Source organism: Staurois parvus, unplaced genomic scaffold, assembly GCF_062004578.1.
Source record: "Staurois parvus isolate SC_StPar_1 unplaced genomic scaffold, SC_StPar_1.0 ptg000303l, whole genome shotgun sequence".
NCBI lineage: Eukaryota > Metazoa > Chordata > Amphibia > Anura > Ranidae > Staurois > Staurois parvus.
In genome coordinates, this window is record NW_028318099.1 from 13482288 (window position 1) to 13503565 (window position 21278).

A 21278-nucleotide genomic window follows, 5' to 3' on the forward strand; every position below is an offset into this window, starting at 1 on the left:
GGCAAGTCTTATAAGGATAAAGCACTATGTCCACATTTCTTTTTTGCTTCATGACACTGAGGAACATCTAAGAGGAGTGAGTAGGGGATCCTGAGCAGCTGAAGGAGGGAGAGATCCCTTCAGGGATAACGAGTGTATAAGGAGAGAAGCATTGTGGAGTACATAGGAGGTATCCAACATCCATTCCATGCTGCAGCAAATTCTAGCAGGTTCCATGTATGTGAACAAAAAGTGTATTAAGCCTGTTAGGCTTGTAAGGAGGTGAGCGCACATCTTTAATGATTTAAGGATTCACGAAAAGTCACAATTGGTGTGTTTTGGATGACGTCATCACAAATCCTTTTTTGGACTATTATTTGAATAATGGGACTGTTTATTTTATTCGATTCACATCACATTTAACTTGATATTCATTTATTTATGTATGGTATATTGTTTGTTTTTCATGGATATATAATTTGAAGTCACTAATTTATAAGTTTGTTAGAGATTGGGAGCGCAACATTTTTTAGTTATATGGTCTTTTATACACAGTTTGAGTATGTGATAAATGTTAGCGATCCAGAGGAATATTTTAGTGGCTCGCAAGTTACACACACATTTTTTATTTACTTAGGGATGAAATGTTTTTTATACTGTAGAATGTGTACTGCAGTAAATATTTATATGATGTGTAAGTTATTAAAAATAGTTGGTATAATGTTTTTCTATTTTTCAGTGTAAATAATATAGTGAGATTAATATGAAGTTCTTAGTAATGAATGACTATTCCATTGTTTATATTGGTAAACTGTTTAAACTTATTTCACAATCAATAAAAATATTTTTAACACAAAAATAGGCACATAATCATTATACTAAGTACATAAGTATTTATTTTTTTTTTTTTTTGTAGAAAAAAAACTATAGACATAAATTAGAATTCAGCTCATTTTCAGGTCATTGAGTCTTACACTCCACATCACCCTCCGAATTGGTCTTCAATGAGTTGAGCTCCTTCTGCAGCTCTTCTTCCACTGCCAGGATTTCCTTTGGTTTCTGATACTATATGATGAGACAACAGTTACTAAATGTTATCCAAAACGCATAACATGCTCAGGCATTAAGTCCCTAATCCAAAAAGTTGCTCATATAGTTAAATGCTGTCATACAAACCGACATGATCAGAAGGCGATCTTGTGCATTTCCAAATGGGTCAGTTTATGAGTGCATTTTAAAATGTTTTACAGGCAGCACTATGAATTCCAGCTATAACCATTATCTGGAAAGTCCTAGTCTCTGCAACATGCCGTTGTTGAGCAGCTGCACATCTCTGTAAGACAGGGGTAGGCAACCTTGGTACTCTAGCTGCTGTGGAACTACAAGTCACATGCAAGACTAGCAGCCACAATAATGACTCCCAGAAGCATGGTGGGATTTGTATTTTCACCACAACTGAAGTGCCAAGGTTGCCCTGCTCTAAACTGCACACTTATAATCAAAGCAGTTAGAGATCAATCATACGTTTGCGTGCTTTTGTACGTACAGATGCATTGCATTAATCCAACCACTCACTTTAAATGAACTCTCAACACACAGAAAAATGCACCAGTGCTATATTTGAAACCACAGCACACAACCAGCATTTCCATCTGTGTGTTGTGGTGTTATGTTTTCATTATACATGCTATGGGGTGCCATTCAGAGTGATAGGCAATGCACTAAATTGTACAGCAATGCAAGTATGATAATATATTACCACAAAGCAAAAGTGTGAATTTCCCCATGTACCATGTGGTGGGACTAACAATTAGCCATTTCACATACAAAAATACCAGCTTGGATGTGAATATCGACAAACTCTATTTAAAGGAACTTGTTGAGGATGGAGACTGCCATTGTTTAGCTCTCCTTTGAAAATGCCTCAGTGAGGGACTCAGAAAATATTAAAGTGACTGCCACTTCCGGTGTATCCCTGTGTGGACAAACAAAGCCCTTGCACAGGTATGTTGTATGTTGTAGTACACCCATGTTAATGAGGCTTAACAGCCAATGAATGAGAATTTGCAGAAGGAGGCCAGCACTGATAGCCCTGTATTCTCTTCATGACAGATTTACCTTTTTTGGGCTAATATATATATATATATATATATATATATATATATATATATATATATTAAAAAAAAAAAAACTTATTAAAAATACTTAAAGCGGAATTTCAGTCTACAACTAACCAATTCTAAAGCTGCTTCCACCCCCTTAAAACTCCTATTATAACTACCTTGTAGAAGGAAGATGTATATACTTACCTATTCTCAGGGCGCTCCAGTCTGGTCACATGATCACAAGACAGCTGCAGGGAAGAAGAGGGACAGCTGACAACGAATGTCCCATAGTAAGCCTATGGGTGACATCAACACCCAGACATTTCAACCTTTGTCAGGGATCTCTCCTCTCCTCTAAAGCTGGCTGCTAGGGATCAAGTGACCGGGCCGAAGTTCCCTGAGAATGGGCAAGTATAGGTATCTTCAGGGGCGGACTGACCATTTGGAAACCCGGGCACTGCCCGAGAGCCCAGGGTCAGTAGGGGGCCCCATGAGATGCTCCTGGTACCTTTTTCATAGGCTATTTTGAGTTTGGGCAAGGACACGGGCTCCATGATCCCCTATTGCCCGGGGGCCTCATGAGTCGTCAGTCCACCCCTGGGTATCTTCCTTCTACAGGGTAGTTGGAATAGAATAGGAGTTGGAGGGGTGCGAGCAGATTTGACTGTAGAGTCTGGAATTCCACTTTAAGTCTTTTTTTAATAGTATATTTTTATATACTGTCCTGGAAACCTGCTATGTGTAGAATCTGTATAGTTTCAAAACACATTTTCTAATTTAAAAATTCATGGTCAATTGTGTCTAAACTGCCTTTGCTTTTTTCTACCAACCCCTATTAATTCACCCAAGCACTTCGATCCTACTGGCAAATTCCAGAATTGTGGTTTTGACCCGGTTTGAACATCTGATAACATGTGCGTGTGCGTATATATACAGTATCTGGTTACCATAATCCAAACTTACTGTTATAATTAGAGTGTTGTTTGCATGGGCAAAACTTAGAGCGCTCTCATTCAGTTCCAAGTGACATCGATCCAGGTCTGGAATGGTGAACTTTTTATAATACCTGCAACAGAAATACAGAAGTAGGAGAGATTCAGCAAGAATACTGACAGAGGTGAATAGGTGGCTTAGTAATTAGCAGCAGATACGTGTAACACCCACAGCTTTATTACAAGACTAAACAGCAATCTGTATAGCTGCCTGGCTGCTCCCTCACATTTGTGGTATCAGACGTGGAGGCAGATATTTTAGACAGAGAAGAAGTCTGTGATTTCTCAAACAGAGAAGAAGGGGGAGAGTGGTCGTGTGGCAGGAATTTGTACTCACTGACACAGCATTACACAGAGAACAGCACAGTGGGGAGCAGAACACAGACAGAGGACTGATCAGCAAAATCTAGTACTGGGACTTGTAGTTCTTAAATAGGCTGCAGCCTGCTCTACCTTGGAGTTTATTCACTATAAGCTGCTGCTTACAATTACATTCAACAAATTTAGACAATTTCTTATTAGATTTTCTGAATCTTCATCTGTTGAAGAAAAAAATATCATGCATGAGAAATGGCTTTTATTGTATCGTTCCTCTTTTCAGGCAAGGATGACAGAATGGGATATAGGATGAGGGAAAAGACAGATAAAATGTGTACAGTACACCAGGTGAATTAATGTACCATGAACACAGCTAACGTATGCATATAGAATAGAACATACAACTGCTTGCATTCTAAAAGAGCCATTAAAGGTGACCAGTTATTTTCATCATTAGTTTCAGTGGGGGGAATAGTGCCCCATCATTGGTGTCAGTGGGAAGAATCGTGCCCCATCATTGGTGTCAGTGGGAGGAATAGTGCCCCATCATTGGTGTCAGTGGGGGGAGGAATAGTGCCCCATCATTGGTGTCAGTGGGGGGAGGAATAGTGCCCCATCATTGGTGTCAGTGGGGGGAGGAATAGTGCCCCATCATTGGTGTCAGTGGGGGGAGGAATAGTGCCCCATCATTGGTGTCAGTGGGGGGAGGAATAGTGCCCCATCATTGGTGTCAGTGGGGGGAGGAATAGTGCCCCATCATTGGTGTCAGTGGGGGGAGGAATAGTGCCCCATCATTGGTGTCAGTGGGGGGAGGAATAGTGCCCCATTGTTGGTGTCAGTGGGGGGAGGAATAGTGCCCCATTGTTGGTGTCAGTAGGGGGAGGAAAGTGCCCCATCGTTGGTGTCAGTGTGGGGGGGGGGAGAAATAGTGCCCCATCATTGGTGTCAGTGGGAAGAAACGTGCCCCATCATTGGTGTCACTGGGAGGAATAGTGCCACATCATTGGTGTCAGTGGGGGGAGGAATAGTGCCACATCATTGGTGTCACTGGGGGTAGGAATAGTGCCCCATCATTAGTGTCAGTGGGGGGAGGAATAGTGCCCCATCATTAGTGTCAGTGGGGGGAGGAATAGTGCCCCATCATTAGTGTCATTGGGGGAGGAATAGTGCCCCATCATTAGTGTCAGTGGGGGAGGAATAGTGCCCCATCATTAGTGTCAGTGGGGGGAGGAATAGTGCCCCATCATTGGTGTCAGTGGGGGAAGGGGATAGTGTCCCAACATTGGTGTCAGTGGGAAGAATAGTGTCCCATCATTGGTGTCAGTGGGAGGAATAGTACATCATTGGTGTCAGTGGGGGGGAATAGTGCCCCGTCATTGGTGTCCGTGGGGGGGGAGATAGTGTCCCGTCATTGGTGTCCGTGGGGGGGGAGATAGTGTCCCAACATTGTCAGTGGGGGGTGGAATAGTGCCCCATCGTTGGTGTCAGTGGGGGGGGAGGAATAGTGCCCCATCGTTGAAGTCAGTGGGGGGGGAGGAATAGTGCCCCATCGTTGAAGTCAGTGGGGGGGAGGAATAGTGCCCCATCGTTGAAGTCAGTGGGGGGGAGGAATAGTGCCCCATCGTTGAAGTCAGTGGGGGGGAGGAATAGTGCCCCATCGTTGAAGTCAGTGGGGGGGAGGAATAGTGCCCCATCGTTGAAGTCAGTGGGGGGGAGGAATAGTGCCCCATCGTTGAAGTCAGTGGGGGAGTGGCTGGAGTGAATGAAGGAGCAGCGCTTCCTGGACTGGATCGTCGTGGGACTGGGACCGGAGCAAGGTAAGGTACAGCAGCCCCCTGCCCACCCCTGTACTTAGTGTCCCTTCCTTGCGGAAAATACGCCCCTGCCGGTTGGCCGGATAAATGGCCTTGGCGGGCCGCATGTGGCCCATGGGTCGTAGTTTGAGGACCCCTGAGCTAGTGCAATAGATACAGGAAAAACCGAAACCAGCATTACACCGAGTGTGTACTACATCCAAGGAGGTATTCCCATGTTTTGTAAAAAGCACATTAACCGACAAAAGGAAGTCTAAGGTATAAGTAAATACAAAAATGATGTTTCTGTAGCAAATGCAGAGCAGCACACTGGCATCCAAGCAATGCTGCCAATGGAAGAGTTTTACAAACACTTGTTTTTTGTCAGTAGAAGGCTGCATGTACACTATCCTAACAGCGTTTGCATGCATTGTTGCCACATTTTGCGCTTTCCCATGGCCGGCGTTCAAAACGTTCCTATCCTGGACGCAATTCTTCAGCATTCAGGAAAAGGGAGGTTTAACCTCACCTAAACTTTGCTAAAAGCTTAATTGTACAGGGATAGACACATAGGCTTTTATGGAGTTGGGTGTAAAAGCTTTGACAAAAAGGCACAAGGTTCTAAACTCAAGTTTAGGAGCTGCCAGTGTACATGAAGCCTTACTGGTGGACACATGACCACTATAGCTCTGTTTACATCCAGTACCACAGTGGCTGGGGATGGTTCTAGACAAAGCCCAGCACTCTCTAAATGCTGACACTGCCTGGGCAATAGCATACCCATGCTGAAGAGAGAGGGTAACAATTCTTCTGGAATTTCAGCAGTGACCAGGAAATACTTTCAGCTCTCTTCCAGAAATGTCTAAGTAGGCTTAAAACTGGCAGGAACAGCAGACTGAATCAAGCAAAAATATGGGGACATCATAATATAAATGGGTTCACTTTAACACATGCCAGATAAGGAATTGTGTATTCATTTTCAGAACTCCAGGAGTGATCTTTTTTAGAAGTTACATTGGGCCAGCCTATAATTATTAATTTGTCATATCCAGAGGGCTACAAGGGAGTCTCAAAATCACAACAGTAATCTGTGCCACATACAAGAAGCACTTTCCTGTTCCGGCAGTGCTGGAGAGACTTCCCATGTGGTACACTGAACATAAGGGCACCTCCTCTATTGAGAAAATGTGTTGGATGCTTTTTATCAAATACAAAGCGTTCTCTTTTTACAAGGGTAGATTGCAACATCTTCAGCCCCTTCTCTCCACCTCGTCCAATGCAATTACACATTACTTTCTGGTTTTATTGAGACAATTTCATTAATGGAAGATATTTCAGGTAAGCATAAGATCCAAAAAAGAAAAGAAATCATGAACATTATTTATAAAGGCATGGAGTAGAATGTAAATGAGCCAACACATAAATGTAGGTACACGGTTACCAAATATAGTTTAGTGACTTAAGAATTAAGACAGGAGGCTGGGTGCAGAATGTGCTCTGACAGAGATTAAAGTCTTCTGTGATGTAGCTGCTTTTGGTATTTGGCAAAGGTGGCAGACATGGATAATAAGGGAGATGTCAAAGGTTAAACAGCAGAGATTAGATGAACACAAAGACATGTTAAAGAAGTGTTAACTCCTCAATGATAGATAAAAAAAGACTATACAAAGCAGGGAACTCTGCTTGGGACAGGGAGGAACTGAGCAAGTAATCCAATGAATGAGTGTTTCTTACGAAATCATATATCCCATACATTGTTCAAGCTGATAACTTGCAGCAGAGCAGAGGTGCTGAGACATGCCATATCCTCATCTTGAACCATCCTGTATTAGACCTGGTTTATTTTCCTTTGAAAACCTGTTCTAGCAGGCGTGTAAAAGACAAAACCGGATAAAGGCAGAGCTTTGACATGGAAGGATGTAGCTGGCAGTTTACATAGCCAAGTGTGAAGTCTAGAAAGACAAGGTGGCAGGATGGTATAAAACACACTAAATGCCAGACATATACATATGAAAACGTCATGCAGTTAATATGATTTGTAATAGATACTGTAGTTCGTGATTATGAACATTAGGGTTGTATTGAAAACTAGTATATATTTTAATGGGGGAATTAAAGCAGTTGTAAAGGCTCAAGGTTTTGTACCTTCATGCATTCTATAAACCTTCTGTGTGCAGTAGTGCCCCCAGCCCCCCAATATTTACCTGAGATCCAGTGATGTGCACGACGGCCTCGGCTATCCCAGGTCTCTGCCTCCTCATTGGCTGAGACAGCAAGCAGGAACCATTGGCTCCTGCTGCTATCAATCACTGCCAGTTAGGAGAGAGAGAGGGGGTGGGGCCAAGCCACGGCTCCGTGTGTGAATGGACACAAATCAAAGCAATTGGACAGCACAGCGGCTAAATGGTTAGCACTTCCGCCTGGCAGTACTTGGGTCGTTGGTTCGAATCCCAACCACGGCACCACCTGCCTGGAGTTTGCATGTTCTCCCTGTGCCTGCGTGGGTTTCCTCCGGGTACTCCGGTTTCCTCCGACATTCCAAAGACATGCTGGTAGGTTAATTGACCCTAGTATGTGTATTTATGAATGTGAGTTAGGGACCTTAGATTGTACACCCCTTGAGGGTTAGGGACTGATGTGAATGTACAATATATATGTAAAGCGCTGTGTAAATTGACGGCACTATACAAGTACCTGTAATAAAAAATAATATTTATTTTCTAGGAGACAATATTCCTTTTAAAATGTATGGTCACTGTAAATAATAACAAAACTCATTGGCTTGTCTCAGGAAATCCCTGCTTAAAGAATTCATTGAGGATCGCTGGGGAAAAAGCCCCTTACACTGAGAGTCAGTGGGAAGAATGCCCCCCTTACAAACAGATAAAAAGATCATTGTAGTCAAGTGGCGTTAGCCCTGGGACTATGCAGGCAGCACAAGAGGGGAGGTCAGACATCTGCAACTCAAGGAACCCCTGGAAACCTCTGGAGGAATCTTAGTTGACTATGTCTGGTCTATACTAAAAATTCAGATTTTCTAATTATCTTCCTTAATAAGCAGTAAAACCTGTACAATTGTGCCCTACAAAGTAATGTACAGTTGTGTCCAAAATTATTCAACCCCCACTGAAATTGAGTGTTTTGGCCAGTTTGACATTGCTTTTGATCATTCAGTCATCTTGCTTACATTTACATTAAAGAGGCACTTGTAGGTCAGACAAATATAACATAACAGTTATAATGAAATAACCACAAATGTCTTTTCTGTGCTCACAGCATTATCAGTTTTATTCAACCCCCAAGTGACATTCAATCTTAGTACTTAGTACAGCATCCTTTTACAGTTATAACAGCTTTTAAACGTGAAGCATAGCTTGACACAAGTGTCTTGCAGCGATCTACGGGTATCTTCGCCCATTCTTCATGGGCAAAGGCCTCCAGTTCAGTCACATTCTTAGGCTTGCGCACTGCAACTGCTTTCTTTAAGTCCCACCAGAGGTTCTCAATCGGATTTAAGTCTGGTGACTGCGATGGCCACTCCAAAATGTTCCAGCCTTTCCTCTGCAACCATGCTCTAGTGGACTTGGAGGTATGCTTGGGATCATTGTCCTGTTGAAAGGTCCAACGTCTCCCAAGCCTCAGGTGTGTGACGGACTGCATCACGTTTCCATCCAATATCTCCTGGTACTGAAGAGAATTCATGGTACCTTGCACACGCTGAAGCTTCCCTGTACCTGCAGAAGCAAAACAGCCCCAAAGCATGATTGACCCTCCACCATGCTTCACAGTAGGCAAGGTGTTCTTTTCATCATAGGCCTTGTTCTTCCTCCTCCAAACATAGCGTTGATCCATGGGCCCAAACAGTTCTAATTTTGTTTCATCAGTCCACAGAACACTATCCCACAACTTTTGTGGTTTGTCCACATGGCTTTTGGCATACTGCAGTCGACTCTTCTTATTCTTTGGAGACAGCAAGGGGGTACGCCTGGGAGTTCTGGCACGGAGGCCTTCATTACGCAGTGTGCGTCTTATTGTCTGGGCTGAAACTTCTGTACCCACATCTGACAAATCTTTTCTCAGTTCCTCAGCAGTCACACGGGGACTTCTCTCCACTCTACGCTTCAGGTAGCGCACAGCAGTCGAAGTCAGCATCTTCTTTCTGCCACGACCAGGTAGCGTTTCAACAGTGCCCTTTGCCTTGAATTTGCGAATGATGCTTCCTAAGGTGTCTCTTGGTATGTTTAACATCTTTGCAATCTTCTTATAGCCATTGCCCTTCCTGTGAAGAGAAATCACCTCTTCTCTTGTCTTCCTGGACCATTCTCTTGCCTTCACCATGTTTGTAACCACACCAGTAAATGTCTAGAAGGAGCTGAGTATCACAGTCATTTTAAAGCTGCCTAATTGGTGCTTATTATGCTTGATTGCTGCTCGGTGACATCCACAGGTGTTTTCAATACCTGATGGAAAGCACCTGTATGAACCTCTGTTCTTCAGAGTGGTAGTCTTTAAGGGGTTGAATAATTGTGGCAATGAAGAAACCACATAAGAACCATTTACTACTGTATTACATAAACAATTGATGTCATTTTAGTTGCATTTGGGTAGTTACAACGTCCTTGTAGGATTTGATTCTGAATACAATTCCAAATGTACACTATAGTCCCTAAACCCCTTTACAGCATTGGGGGTTGAATAATTTTGGACACAACTGTATATATTAAAAATAAAAAAATAAAAAACACAAAGTGCCCAATTTTTAGTCAGTTTGTGGTATCCTTAGAAAACCAGCAGTTACCCAAACTGGACTACCGACAAGCTCCTAGTGAATGCTTTGATGTCCTGGACGTTCTTTTCTGCTTCAAATCTATCTATTCAGGAAAATCTCCCTATACTTATAAGCTCTACAAAACAAATTGGTCTGCATGTATTTTCTGTAGTAAAAGTCACATTGAGCTATTTTTTCCCCTCTCCCAACTAAATCTTTTATTTCCCCAGAGTAATAACCTGAATTAACATAGAAGAGAATTCTCTGCTGGTGTTGTATGTGTTTATCAGGATGTCTGTAGAATGACAATGTGCTAATGTGACTTATCTAGTCAGGATTCATGAACTGCAAGAAATGAGACACTTCAATGCTGGCTATGTGGGATCCACTCCAACAGCGCCCTCTCTTGGTCTTGGATGCAGAATACATAACATTGCTGAAAACAACTTTAGATAAACTGTTAGGCGATAAAATACAAAGATAAATTTGAATGTATGCAATTCATGCAAGACAGGAAAACCTATAACCATTCTTCTACTAGTCAACAGTGGTTATATTACTCTTGTACAGTAGATTTGCAAACAATGAACCTTTTTTTGGCAGTTTTTCTTATTACTATGTTTTGGCCAGAACACCAGACAGCTGATGTTACTGGTGCCACATTCAGTCCTTTTCCCAGTTACTGCCAGACAAAAACAGAAGATCCAATATATGGGCTCTCATTGATGACCTCTTATTGGAAATACTAGCCGTCTGTCTGTCTCATCAGGTGATGTCAGAACTCCTATTTGTTCCAGCTTGGTGATGTAAATTATTGACACCACTGGATTATTCGAACATGCAGGATACAACATCTTCTAAGTGAGTCAACAGCTGAAGCCTCTCACTGTACAAGTTTCAGTTAATATCACGAGAAAATAAGCAGTGTTGTGTTTTACGAGAGAAGACAGAGAAGCCCCATGAAAGCCATCATTTTGTTGTTATGAATAAAGCGGCCCATAAACATTAGTTGCTCAAGGCAAGTACAGACACAACAAGCCCTCAACCAATAGCAGAAGAGTGCTTTAATTGTTCAAAAAATAATCGCACAATAGCCAACACATTTCGGGGACAAACAAGCTGTTCACTGGCACAATTCTGCTCCATCTCATTGCCTTTAGTGCAGTACACTAGCCTTGCTTCCCGAATCCTTTCAAACATTTGCTAATATCGTTGAGCCCTGATGAAGGGGGAGCATGTTTGCCCAGAAATGGGTTGGCTGTTGTATGATCATTTTATGAACAATTAAAGCACTTCTGGGTTCTTCCACCATTGATCTGGTACTTGTTAAGTTTGTACATGCCGGGGGGGCGCATGCACGACCAGGGATGAAGACGGACATGCAGCCCTACAGCTCCGCTCATCCCCAGCCTTTCCGGCTCTCCCGCACAGCATTCTCAGCTTCCACCGACATTCAGGTGAGCCGCATAAGCTCTGCATCCGGCCCGGCACTTGGGGGGAGGAAAAATGGGGAAGATTGGGCGCTGGAAGCCCCCTTTCCCGCCGCCACAAGACCCGCGGCCTTCTCCGCTCCCGCGGTTCCTTTCTAGGCTTCAATCTCTGGCCTGGAGTCCGAGGAATGGTTCCGGACCCCCATAGGCGATGGGAGGTACTGCAACTCCCTCCACTATGGAGCAGCCAGCATCCCCAGCTTCTACATATCCCCAGATAGAAGATCCCGAGCCCCTGGCACTGGTAGGGGGGTGCAATAGACCACCCTTCTTCAGGACATCATTCTGCATTATTATCTTCTAAACCTGTGTCTCAGCATGCATCGTCTTCTCTCACAGTCTCTGCGCTAGATAACAAATTGCAAGTATTTCTATGCAACATTACCGCTTCTATATCAGCTGAAGTTGGCAAATTGGCTTTAGATCTTAGAGGGGAAATAGCTCAGATCGGAGATCGTGCAGATCAATTAGAGAATATGTTTGATGAACTGGTGTAATACGTTCATGTTTTGGAGGAAGACAACGCGTATCTGAAGAATTCTATGTCCCAAATGCAGCTGCAACAAGAAGATTTGGAAAACAGGGAACGCTGCCAGAACATCCGTATTCGCGGTATGTCCGAATCAATTCCTGATTCTCAACTCCACCGACATCTCTTATCCTTCATCGCAACCGCCCCCATGGTTCCAGAAGCAGATTGGCAGCTGGAGAGGGCTCATCGATCTCTGGGCCCGAAACCTGTTGACGGCACCAGACCATGCGACGTCATAATCCACTTCCATTTTTTTAAAGCAAAGAAGCCTTGTTATCCTCAGTACGCAACAAACCTTCCTTGGAATTTAAAGGGGACAGACTCCATCTCTTCTGTGATCTCTCTCCAATTACCCTGGCTAAACGGCGGGCACTGAAACCGATCACCATACAACTTCAGCATCACCGCGTCCCTTATCGCTGGGGTTTTCCCTTCAAGCTGGTCGTCTCTAAAGATAACTCCCAAGTTATTTTATGTGACCTTCATGAGGCGGACTCTTTTCTAAAGCAGCTGGGACTCCCACTTTTAATCGGAAGACGCATCGTCATTGCCACCTACTCCATCTCGTCCTTCCGCCACCCCCAACAAGATTTGGGCACCAGTTTGTGGGGGCCGGAAGCGACTTTCACATACCCCACAATGCCCACGTCCTCCTCGATCCAGCAATGTGCCTACCTGATATCCTTCTGGGGTGTTCTCCCGTGGATACTCCGGGGTTGACCCCTCCCCCTTTTTTTTGCTGGCCAAGCCCTCATTGGGTGCACTCATCTCTTTTGGTTTTTTTTTTTCCCTGGCCGGGTTTGACGACTGTTATGTGTCGGTTGTCGTGTTGCCCCTGATCCCGTATAGCCATTGGCCTAGACGACTTGGGTATAGTTATTACCATTATTATTATTACACAGTGTTTATATAGCGTCAAAAAGTTTGCTCAGCGCTGTACAATATAGTGGGGGACAGTACATGAGACAATACAGTAACAAAACAATATACAAGAGGTTCGAGGGCCTTGCTCTTTCGAGCTTACAATCTAGGAGATGTCACCACCATATACTAAGGCAAAATGAAGGGAGGGAATATGGCAATAAAAAAAACATGTGATAAGAGACTGCAGCCCTTTCTAGAAGTTTTACAGCACTGTATTTTATACAGTTTTAAAACTTTTTTTTTTTTTTAATAAATCCAAGATTAAAAGGGGCAGTTCTCTTTAAAAGCATATCTAAATTTTCAGATAATGAAAAGTTAAAAAAAAAAAAAAAAAGTGAAAAGTTCCTTTTAAACTTGTGGGACTGACTCCATTGGGGAGATATCTTCCCTTCTGTTCCCTGATCTATACACTTGCTGTGACCAATATGATGGGCTCCCACATTACCCATTTGATTTACATTTACTTTATATCATGAACAATGGAAAATCAGTGGCTGGAATGTACAAGGTAGGCGGAACCACCCAAATCTCCAAGGTGGCCAGAGGTTGGAGAACCTGCAGCAAAAAGGGCTCTATAAGCCAGAGGTACAAGGTACATGGTATTGCCCAGCCAGATGACAGTACATACAAGGATTGCACCTGATGTACCATCAAATGCAACATTTCTGTCCACATTCTGAGCATGCCAGAATTAGACTGTACTTACACTGGTCCCCCTCAACTGCAGGAAGCACTGCAATAGATAAAGGCTTTGGATCCTATAACGGATCTGCACTTTGAGGACCAGGCTAATGCCCATTACATACAATGTAATACACACATATATATTATGTGTGATTATAATATATGTTATTATACACATAGTGAGCTGCATAGATTAGAAGGGTCCTTTGCCTTGTTACTGGCCTCCCCCTGCTCCGACAGACCTTCCTAGCCACCCACCACCCTCGGTGGCGACTCTGTTTGTAGGGTAGCGGGGGCCCCTCCCTTGGTCCGGTCAAGCTGATGTCCCCTCACAGCCGCAGTGGATCCAGGAACGGCTGTGGCATGGGGCGAGTGTATGGATCGCTGCCCATTACCAAGATGGCAGCGATCCCCTTCCTGTTGCCCGAATGCCATCTGCGCACGGAAGCGACATCACATGTGGCCAATGCACCTGGAAGTGACGCTTGTTCCGGAGGTCGGCTACTCCAGCTTCGAGAAATGACGTCACCACCACGAGACATGTAAATTAGGAAATGTTGGTGTCATGCTTTCACCAATAGGAGGTTACATAGTTACAGTTAGTCTGGGTGAAAAAAACAAAACAAAAGTCCATCCAGTTCAACCATAAAAAAAAAAAAAAAAAAAAAAAAAAAGTTATAATCCTATACCCACAGTTGATCCAGAGGAAGGCAAAAAAAAGAAAACAAACCATGATCCAATCTGCTCCTGCAGGGGAAAAATAAAAATTCCTTCCTGATCCCTCGAGAGGCAATCAGATATTCCCTGGATCAACTTTACCTATAAATGTTAGTATCCAGTTATATTCTGTGTATCTAGGAAGAAGCCAGGCCTTTTTTAAAGCAATTTACTGAACTGGCCAGAACCAACTCTTGAGGGAGTCTATTCCGCATTTTCACAGCTCTTACTGTCAAGAAACCTTTCCATATTTGGAGATTAAATCTCTTTTTTCCCCAGACGTAGAGTGTCCCCTTGTCCTCTGTGATGACCTCAGGATGAATAACGCTACACCGAGTTCACTATATGAACCACTGATGTATTTATACATGTTGATCATATCCCCCCTTAATCTCCTCTTCTCAAGAGAGAATACATTAATTTAATCTTTCCTCATAGCTGAGCTCCTCCATGCCTCTGATCAGTTTGGTTGCCCTTCTCTGTACTTTCTCCAGTTCCCCAATATTCTTTTTGTGAATTGGTGCCCAAAACTGGACTGCATATTCCAGATGAGGTATTACTTATGATTAGTACAGGGGTAATATGATATCTCTCCCTCTGGAGTCTATACCTCTTAACCTCCCTAGTGGTCTGATTATGTCAGTATTTCTGTGCTCAAAGTGGCACATTGTTTTCAATGGAAATATGTTGTTTTTTTATTGTAGGCCTGTAATTCTTAGGAATAACGAACTCACTGAAATCTGTCCGAACAAGAGTCTAGTAAACATCCCGGGTATGATAAAATTTGAAAAACATATGATAAAACATGAAATCATAAATAATATAATAATCATAAAAAAATATTATAAGAATAATAAATTTAATTCAATAATGTAATCAAACCAAAAACACTGAAATTTGAAATAGAGCGCCAAGTTCGCATATCACTAAGCTTAGTCACAAAATCATTTTCAGTGTCTGATGACGAATTTCCCCACGAATCATCACCCTGTGCCTGCGTGGGTTTCCTCCGGGTACTCTGGTTTCCTCCCACACTCCAAAGACATGCTGGTAGGTTAGTTGGTTCCTGTCTAAATTGGCCCTAGTATGTGTATGTATGAATGGGAGTTAGGGACCTTAGATTGTATGCCCCTTGACGGTTAGGGACTGATGTGAATGTACTATATATATATATATGTGTAAAGCGCTGCATACATTAATGGCGCTATACAAGTACCTGAAATAAATCATAATAAATAATCACTTAATTCTGCAAGTGGTTCTAATTTACTATCGCTGTTCTCTAGCTGGTCTAAAACCACTTTTGACCTAAAGGGACACTTTTTGGACGCCATGGACATTTCTCAGTTTCCAGGCAGAAAGAATAGTAAAAATGCAGGCAGGGCACAGGACAAAGCACTCGGGACAAAATGTATGTGAAATGGTTTGATACAGTAATGTAATACTATCAGATTTTAGTGTATTGAGTGAATGTCAAATTTTTACATTTTTTAAAATTTCCGCCGGTTCCGTCCCGACGCTCGCAGGGAACGGAACCCGGAAGACAGATGCCGGCATCAGCCGGAGGACATGGCCGGGGACGTTGCGGGGGGGGGAACATCGCGGGAGCGAAGGACAAGGTAAGTGCTTGAGGCATCCCAGAGCAACGCTGCAGTGTATTCCTGAGTGTAGCTCGGGGTTACCGCTTCCGGTACTGAAAGTTAACCCCGAGCTACACTTGGGAATACCACCAGGGAGGTTAATACAAGAGAAGATTTTGCCTGCTCAGCTTGGCATTGCATGTCATTATTAAGCATATGATCTACCAGAACTCTCAGATCTTTCTCCACCATTGTTTTCCCTCAGTAGTACTCCCCCTAGTATGTACGATGCATGCATATTCTTAACCCCCAAGTGTACAACTTTACATTTATCAACATTAAACCTCATTTGCCACATAGTTACCCATTTAAACAGTGCATTGAGGTCGTAAGCTGGAGACATCCTGTAAGGACGTTATTCCACTTCACACCTTGGTGTCATCTGCAAAGACTGAAATGGGATTTTTAATCCCAGACCCTATATCGCTTATAAATATATTAAAATGTAAGGGTCCCAACACTGAACCTTGGGGTACACCACTAACAACCCTAGACCATTCAGAGTATGAATTATTAACCACTACTCTGTGAATACGATCTTTTAGCCAGTTTTCTATCCATTTACATATGGATTTTTTGGACTTTACCTTACATATTAGCCGTGTGTGGGGAACTGTGTCAAACGCTTTTGCAAAATCCAAATATACCACGTCCACCGCCACCCCTCTGTCCAAGGTTTTGCTCACCTCCTCATAAAAATAAATCAGATTTGTTTGACAACTTCTGTCTTTCATGAATCTATGATGTCTGTTGCTTAAAATATTTTTTTCCAGCAAGAACTCATCTATGTGGTATTTTATTAAAGTCTCCAGTATCTTCCCAACTATAGAAGTTAAACTAACAGGTCTATAATTACCTGGTAAAGATTTTGATCCTTTTTTAAATATAGGTACTACATTGGCCTTCTGCCAATCCAGTGGTACTATGCCAGATATTAAAGAGTCCCTAAAAATTAGAAACAATGGCTTTGAAATGACAGAGCTAAAATTCATTAAGGACCCGTGGGTTTATGCCATCCGGTCCAGGTGCTTTATTCACCTTTTGGTACCAAAAATACTTTATTGAAGACTGCTCCAGAGGTTCAAAAGGGACAAAGGACCAAAGCTTTTAGAACCAAAGACAGATCCCAAACTAGACAGGACCTGACCACCGCTGGTCTGGACCTGGAAAGGGCCCTGAAAAATATAAAAAGGGACCCTGCTGGAGGGGGACTTGAAGGAAAACACTAAGGGCCAAGGCTTGCACCTTTAAAGTGCTAACCGAAAGGCCATGATCTGCCCCATCCTGGAAGATATCTAACACCGCTGGGATATCTGGAGGGCTCCACCCCTTATCAGACAACCAGCGGTTAAATCTTTTCCAGACCTTAGTATAAACAGCTCTGGTTACTGGTTTTCGGCAGTTCACCAAAGTCCTTACAACTCTGTCTGAAAACCCCATAGCTTTCAAGAGTCGTTCTTCAGTAGCCAAGCTGTCAACTTCAAAGTCTTCCCCTGAGGGTGCAGCACCGGACCCTGAGAGACCAGATCCTCCTTCTCTGGAAGAGGGAACGGGGGAACAGAGCCCAGGTTCCACAGCAGAGAGAACCATGGTTTCTTCAGCCAAAACGAGGCCACCAGAATGAGGTTTGTCCTTTGCAACAAAAATGTCTGCTATACTGCTGGAATCAGCCTCACTGGAGGCAATGCATAACAGAGATTGAATTCCCACACGTTTGCGAAGGCATCTACACCCAAGGCCTGATCCCATGGATTTAGAGAGAAGAACCGGCTGACTTTCCTGTTTTCCTGGGAAGCGAAGAGATTGGCTTCTGGCATGCCCCATCTCAAAAGTGATGGTAACAAACACTTCCTGGTTGAGAGACCATTCGTCATGTTTGACTGGATACCGACTTAGGAAGTCTACCAGGGAATTCTGCACTCCTTTCAGATGGATGGCAGATATCAAACAAGTTTTGTTCGGCCTAAAACAGTATGCTGTCTGCGATTGCTTGGAGAGGGATTCTTGTACCCCCGTTTTTTGATGTATGCCACCGTAGCCATATTGTTGGAACGGATCTGCAGGTGATGGTCTATTAGATCTGCTTGAAAGGCATCCAGCGCTTGCTGGACTGCAAGAAACTCTCTCATTCGAGGATCTCCAAGCTTCCCCCAAAGACCACAGACCCCTGGGCCATTCTGTTGCCTAGATGGGCTTCCCAACCAAAGCTGCTGGCATCGGACGCAGTGATAACCGGATAAGGAGGGGTCCATTTCAGACCCTTGGCTAGATTGTACAGTATTTGTCGCCACCAAACGGATCTCTTGATCCTGGACGGGAGCCGGACTGCAAGATCTAGAGCAGACCTGTCCCTGTTCCAAACCCTCAGAAGAAAAGACTGCAGTGGACACTGGTGGAATCTTTCCCAGGGGACAGCCGGGAAGCATGATGTCATGAGACCCACTGCCCTCATTATATCCCTTATTGTAATGGACAAATTGTTCTGCAGCTCTACCAGCATCTAAAAATTCTCATCTATCCTGAGAATTTTTTCCCGTGGAAGGAAGATCTTTCTTTCTACCAAAGAAATCTTGTACTCCAGATAAGCAACTCTCTGGGAGGGAGCTAAACAGGACTGGTCTCTGTTTATGAGCTACTCCAGACTCTGAAGGAAGTCCTGGACAATCCACAGATCCTCTGTCAACTGTTAGTGAGACCAGGCCACGAAGAGGAGATCGTCCAGATAGGGAATGATTGTAATAGACCTCATTCTTAGGGGAGCCAAGGCCTCCGCAAGCACTTTTGTAAAACTGCTTGATGCTGAGGCCAGACCAAAAAGGTAGAACCCAACACTGCCAGTGGTGGATCTCTGTACCAATCCTTACCACTATTCTTAGATATTTCTGAGACACATGTTAAATGGGGATGTGAAGATACACATCCCTCAGATCTAGCGTAGCCATGAAACAATCTGGGTAAAGGATATTTTTTACAGAAAAGATCGATTCCATCCTGAAGTGGTTGTATCTTAAAGATGGATTGAGAGGGCACAGGTTTAAGATAAGGTAAAACTTGCCTGAGGGCTTTTTTCACTACGAAAACATGGGAATGAAATCCCATCTCCTGCTTGTTCCGAGGAACCCGAGTAAGGACCCATTGATCCACTAGGTCTCCAATTAGGCCACACAGAGCCTGTGCTTTCTCCTGATCCCTGGGAAGGTTGGTTACCAGAGATCTGGTGGGGGGACTGGAGTTGAACTCCAATCTGTACCCTTTTTCTATCAAGTCCAGAATGTACAGGTTCGAGGAGAAGCCCACTGTGGGAAAAAGGTCCCCAGTCTTCCTTTCACTGGGACGCTTGAGTCATTGAGACTTGGAGGTGCCCTGAGGAGGATTGAATAAGATCCCCCCCCCTTACCCTTGTTCTTGTGCCCCATCCAATGTTTCTTGGACTGAACATCCTTACTTTGCTGGACCTGCGTTTTCTGACGGAAAATCCACCTAGAGTAAGATCTCTTTTTACTCTCTGGAAACGCCCTCTTTTTATCAGCTGTACGTTCCAATGCCTCCTGGAGACCTGGACCGAAAAGGTTATCGCTTGTAAAGGGTAAGGCACAAGGGCGTAGCTTGGACGCCGAGTCTCCTGCCCAGGTCTTAACCATAATGCCCTTCTAGCTGAATTCACCAGGGCAGATGTTCTCGCAGCTAGTTTAACTGATTCGGCCGAGGAATCCGTGACGAAACCTACCACTTTAAACAGCAAAGGAAAGGACTTTAGTATCTGCTGCCTGGAAGTCCCTGCCAAGAGATGCGTCTGTAACTGGGTAAGCCAGCATTCCAGATTTCTGGCGACGCAGGTGGCCGATAAAGCTGGCTTAAAGCGGATAGAGGTAGAATCCCAGGCCCTCTGGAGCAAGATTTCTCCTCTCTTATCCATAGGATCCTTTAGCGCCCCCATATCTTCAAATGCTAGGTCTGTCTTTTTAGAGACATTAGATAAGGGGGCGTCCAACTTTGGAACTTTGTTCCATGGCTGGGATCCGTCTTCCTCAAAAAGGAAATCTCCTTTTAAGATTACCAGGAAAAAAAGGGCTTCCTTGCAGGGTTTTCCCGCTCCAGCTTAATGGTATCAACCAGGGAGCTATGGACTGGAAAGACCCGTGTCTTTTTAGCATGTAGACCCTTATACAGGATGTCATGCTTAGACAGACATAAGTCCTCCTCCTCAATCTCTAAGATTTCATAGATAGCCTTAAGGAGGTCATCTACATCATCAAGGGGCAATTTGTACTTGGAACCCCTGGAGGAGCAACCTTCTCCGTCGTCCTCCTCTGAGCCTGACCCTGCCTGTGAGGAAACAAGGGACCTAGGATCTTCTTCTGGGTTCTCCTCCCTTCTCAATGCCTCCAATACCGCAGTTCCCGCAGACTGGGTCCAAGGCCCCAGCAGAGTCTGCCTTCTATCCAGCAGGGATCTAAATGACTGAAATGTAGTCGTCATGTCATCTTTAATGGAGGTGAGAACCCTATGGCTGGCTGTAAATGACTCATCCTTAATTAGACTATCCACACAATTGCGGCACAAGGGCTTTTCCCAAGCTGAACCCAATTTTCCCACACAAACTGCACATTTCCTGTTGGGGGCCTGATTCGGTGTCTTGTCCTGGGTTTTAACCTACAACAAGCAGAAAAACAACACAGAAGATATAATCATTCCGGGCTCTTCGTTCCAAACACCACTGTGCTGGGGGAGAAAACGGGAGTGTGCCCCACCATCACCTGAGACTCAGAGACTGGGAGAAAAGATCACCCCCAGGAATCAGCAAGAGGGAGCCAAAAGTCCCCAAGCTTACCTGAGGGTAGCTGTTTTTTGTTTTTTTTAATAGAAAAAATGCTATTTAAAAAGTGCCAGAAAAGGGAATTTAAAAAAGTAAAAGCTGCTAGCGAGACCCCAAAGAAAACAAAACAACTACAAGCACCAGTAATCACCAGCAGTCAAAAGCAAAACTGTTTTTCACTCTCCACTCAAATTTCCCACTCATTTTAGCCTCCATCCAGCAAAAATGTGCCAAAAAGCAGGTAAGCTGCTTGCCCCAAAGGGTTGTGATCACCCGGTCATGTGTGTAGGTCTCTGCCCCTTGTCCTAGCCCGACATTTGCAAAATAAGGAGTTCTGCCTCCCCCAATTCTTACTCAGTTATTGGGAATAAGTCCCTAGGGAACAGTTCTGAATGAAGCCAACAGGAAAGTCCCCTGCGTTGCTTGGCAAAAGGGTAGCTGCATCCAGGAGACCTCTGTACCCCGCCAGACAGCCTGACCAAAATAACAAAAAATGGGGGTAAGTGTCTGTACTTGCCAG

The 21278-nt window shown here is 43.9% G+C and overlaps 1 protein-coding gene across 1 annotated transcript in view; it reads right to left on the reverse strand.

The window, feature by feature from the left end:
* Positions 1 to 849: 849 nt before the first annotated feature.
* DPCD (deleted in primary ciliary dyskinesia homolog (mouse)) overlaps positions 850 to 21278 on the reverse strand; it is a 37283-nt gene continuing 16854 nt past the window's right edge. The window contains exons 5-6 of the mRNA XM_089683271.1: positions 3048 to 3150; positions 850 to 1044 (exon numbers count right to left, since the gene is read on the reverse strand). Of these exons, the coding sequence (XP_089539397.1) occupies positions 940 to 1044; positions 3048 to 3150 (208 nt within the window). The 3' untranslated portion in view covers positions 850 to 939. The remainder of the gene's footprint in view (positions 1045 to 3047; positions 3151 to 21278) is intronic.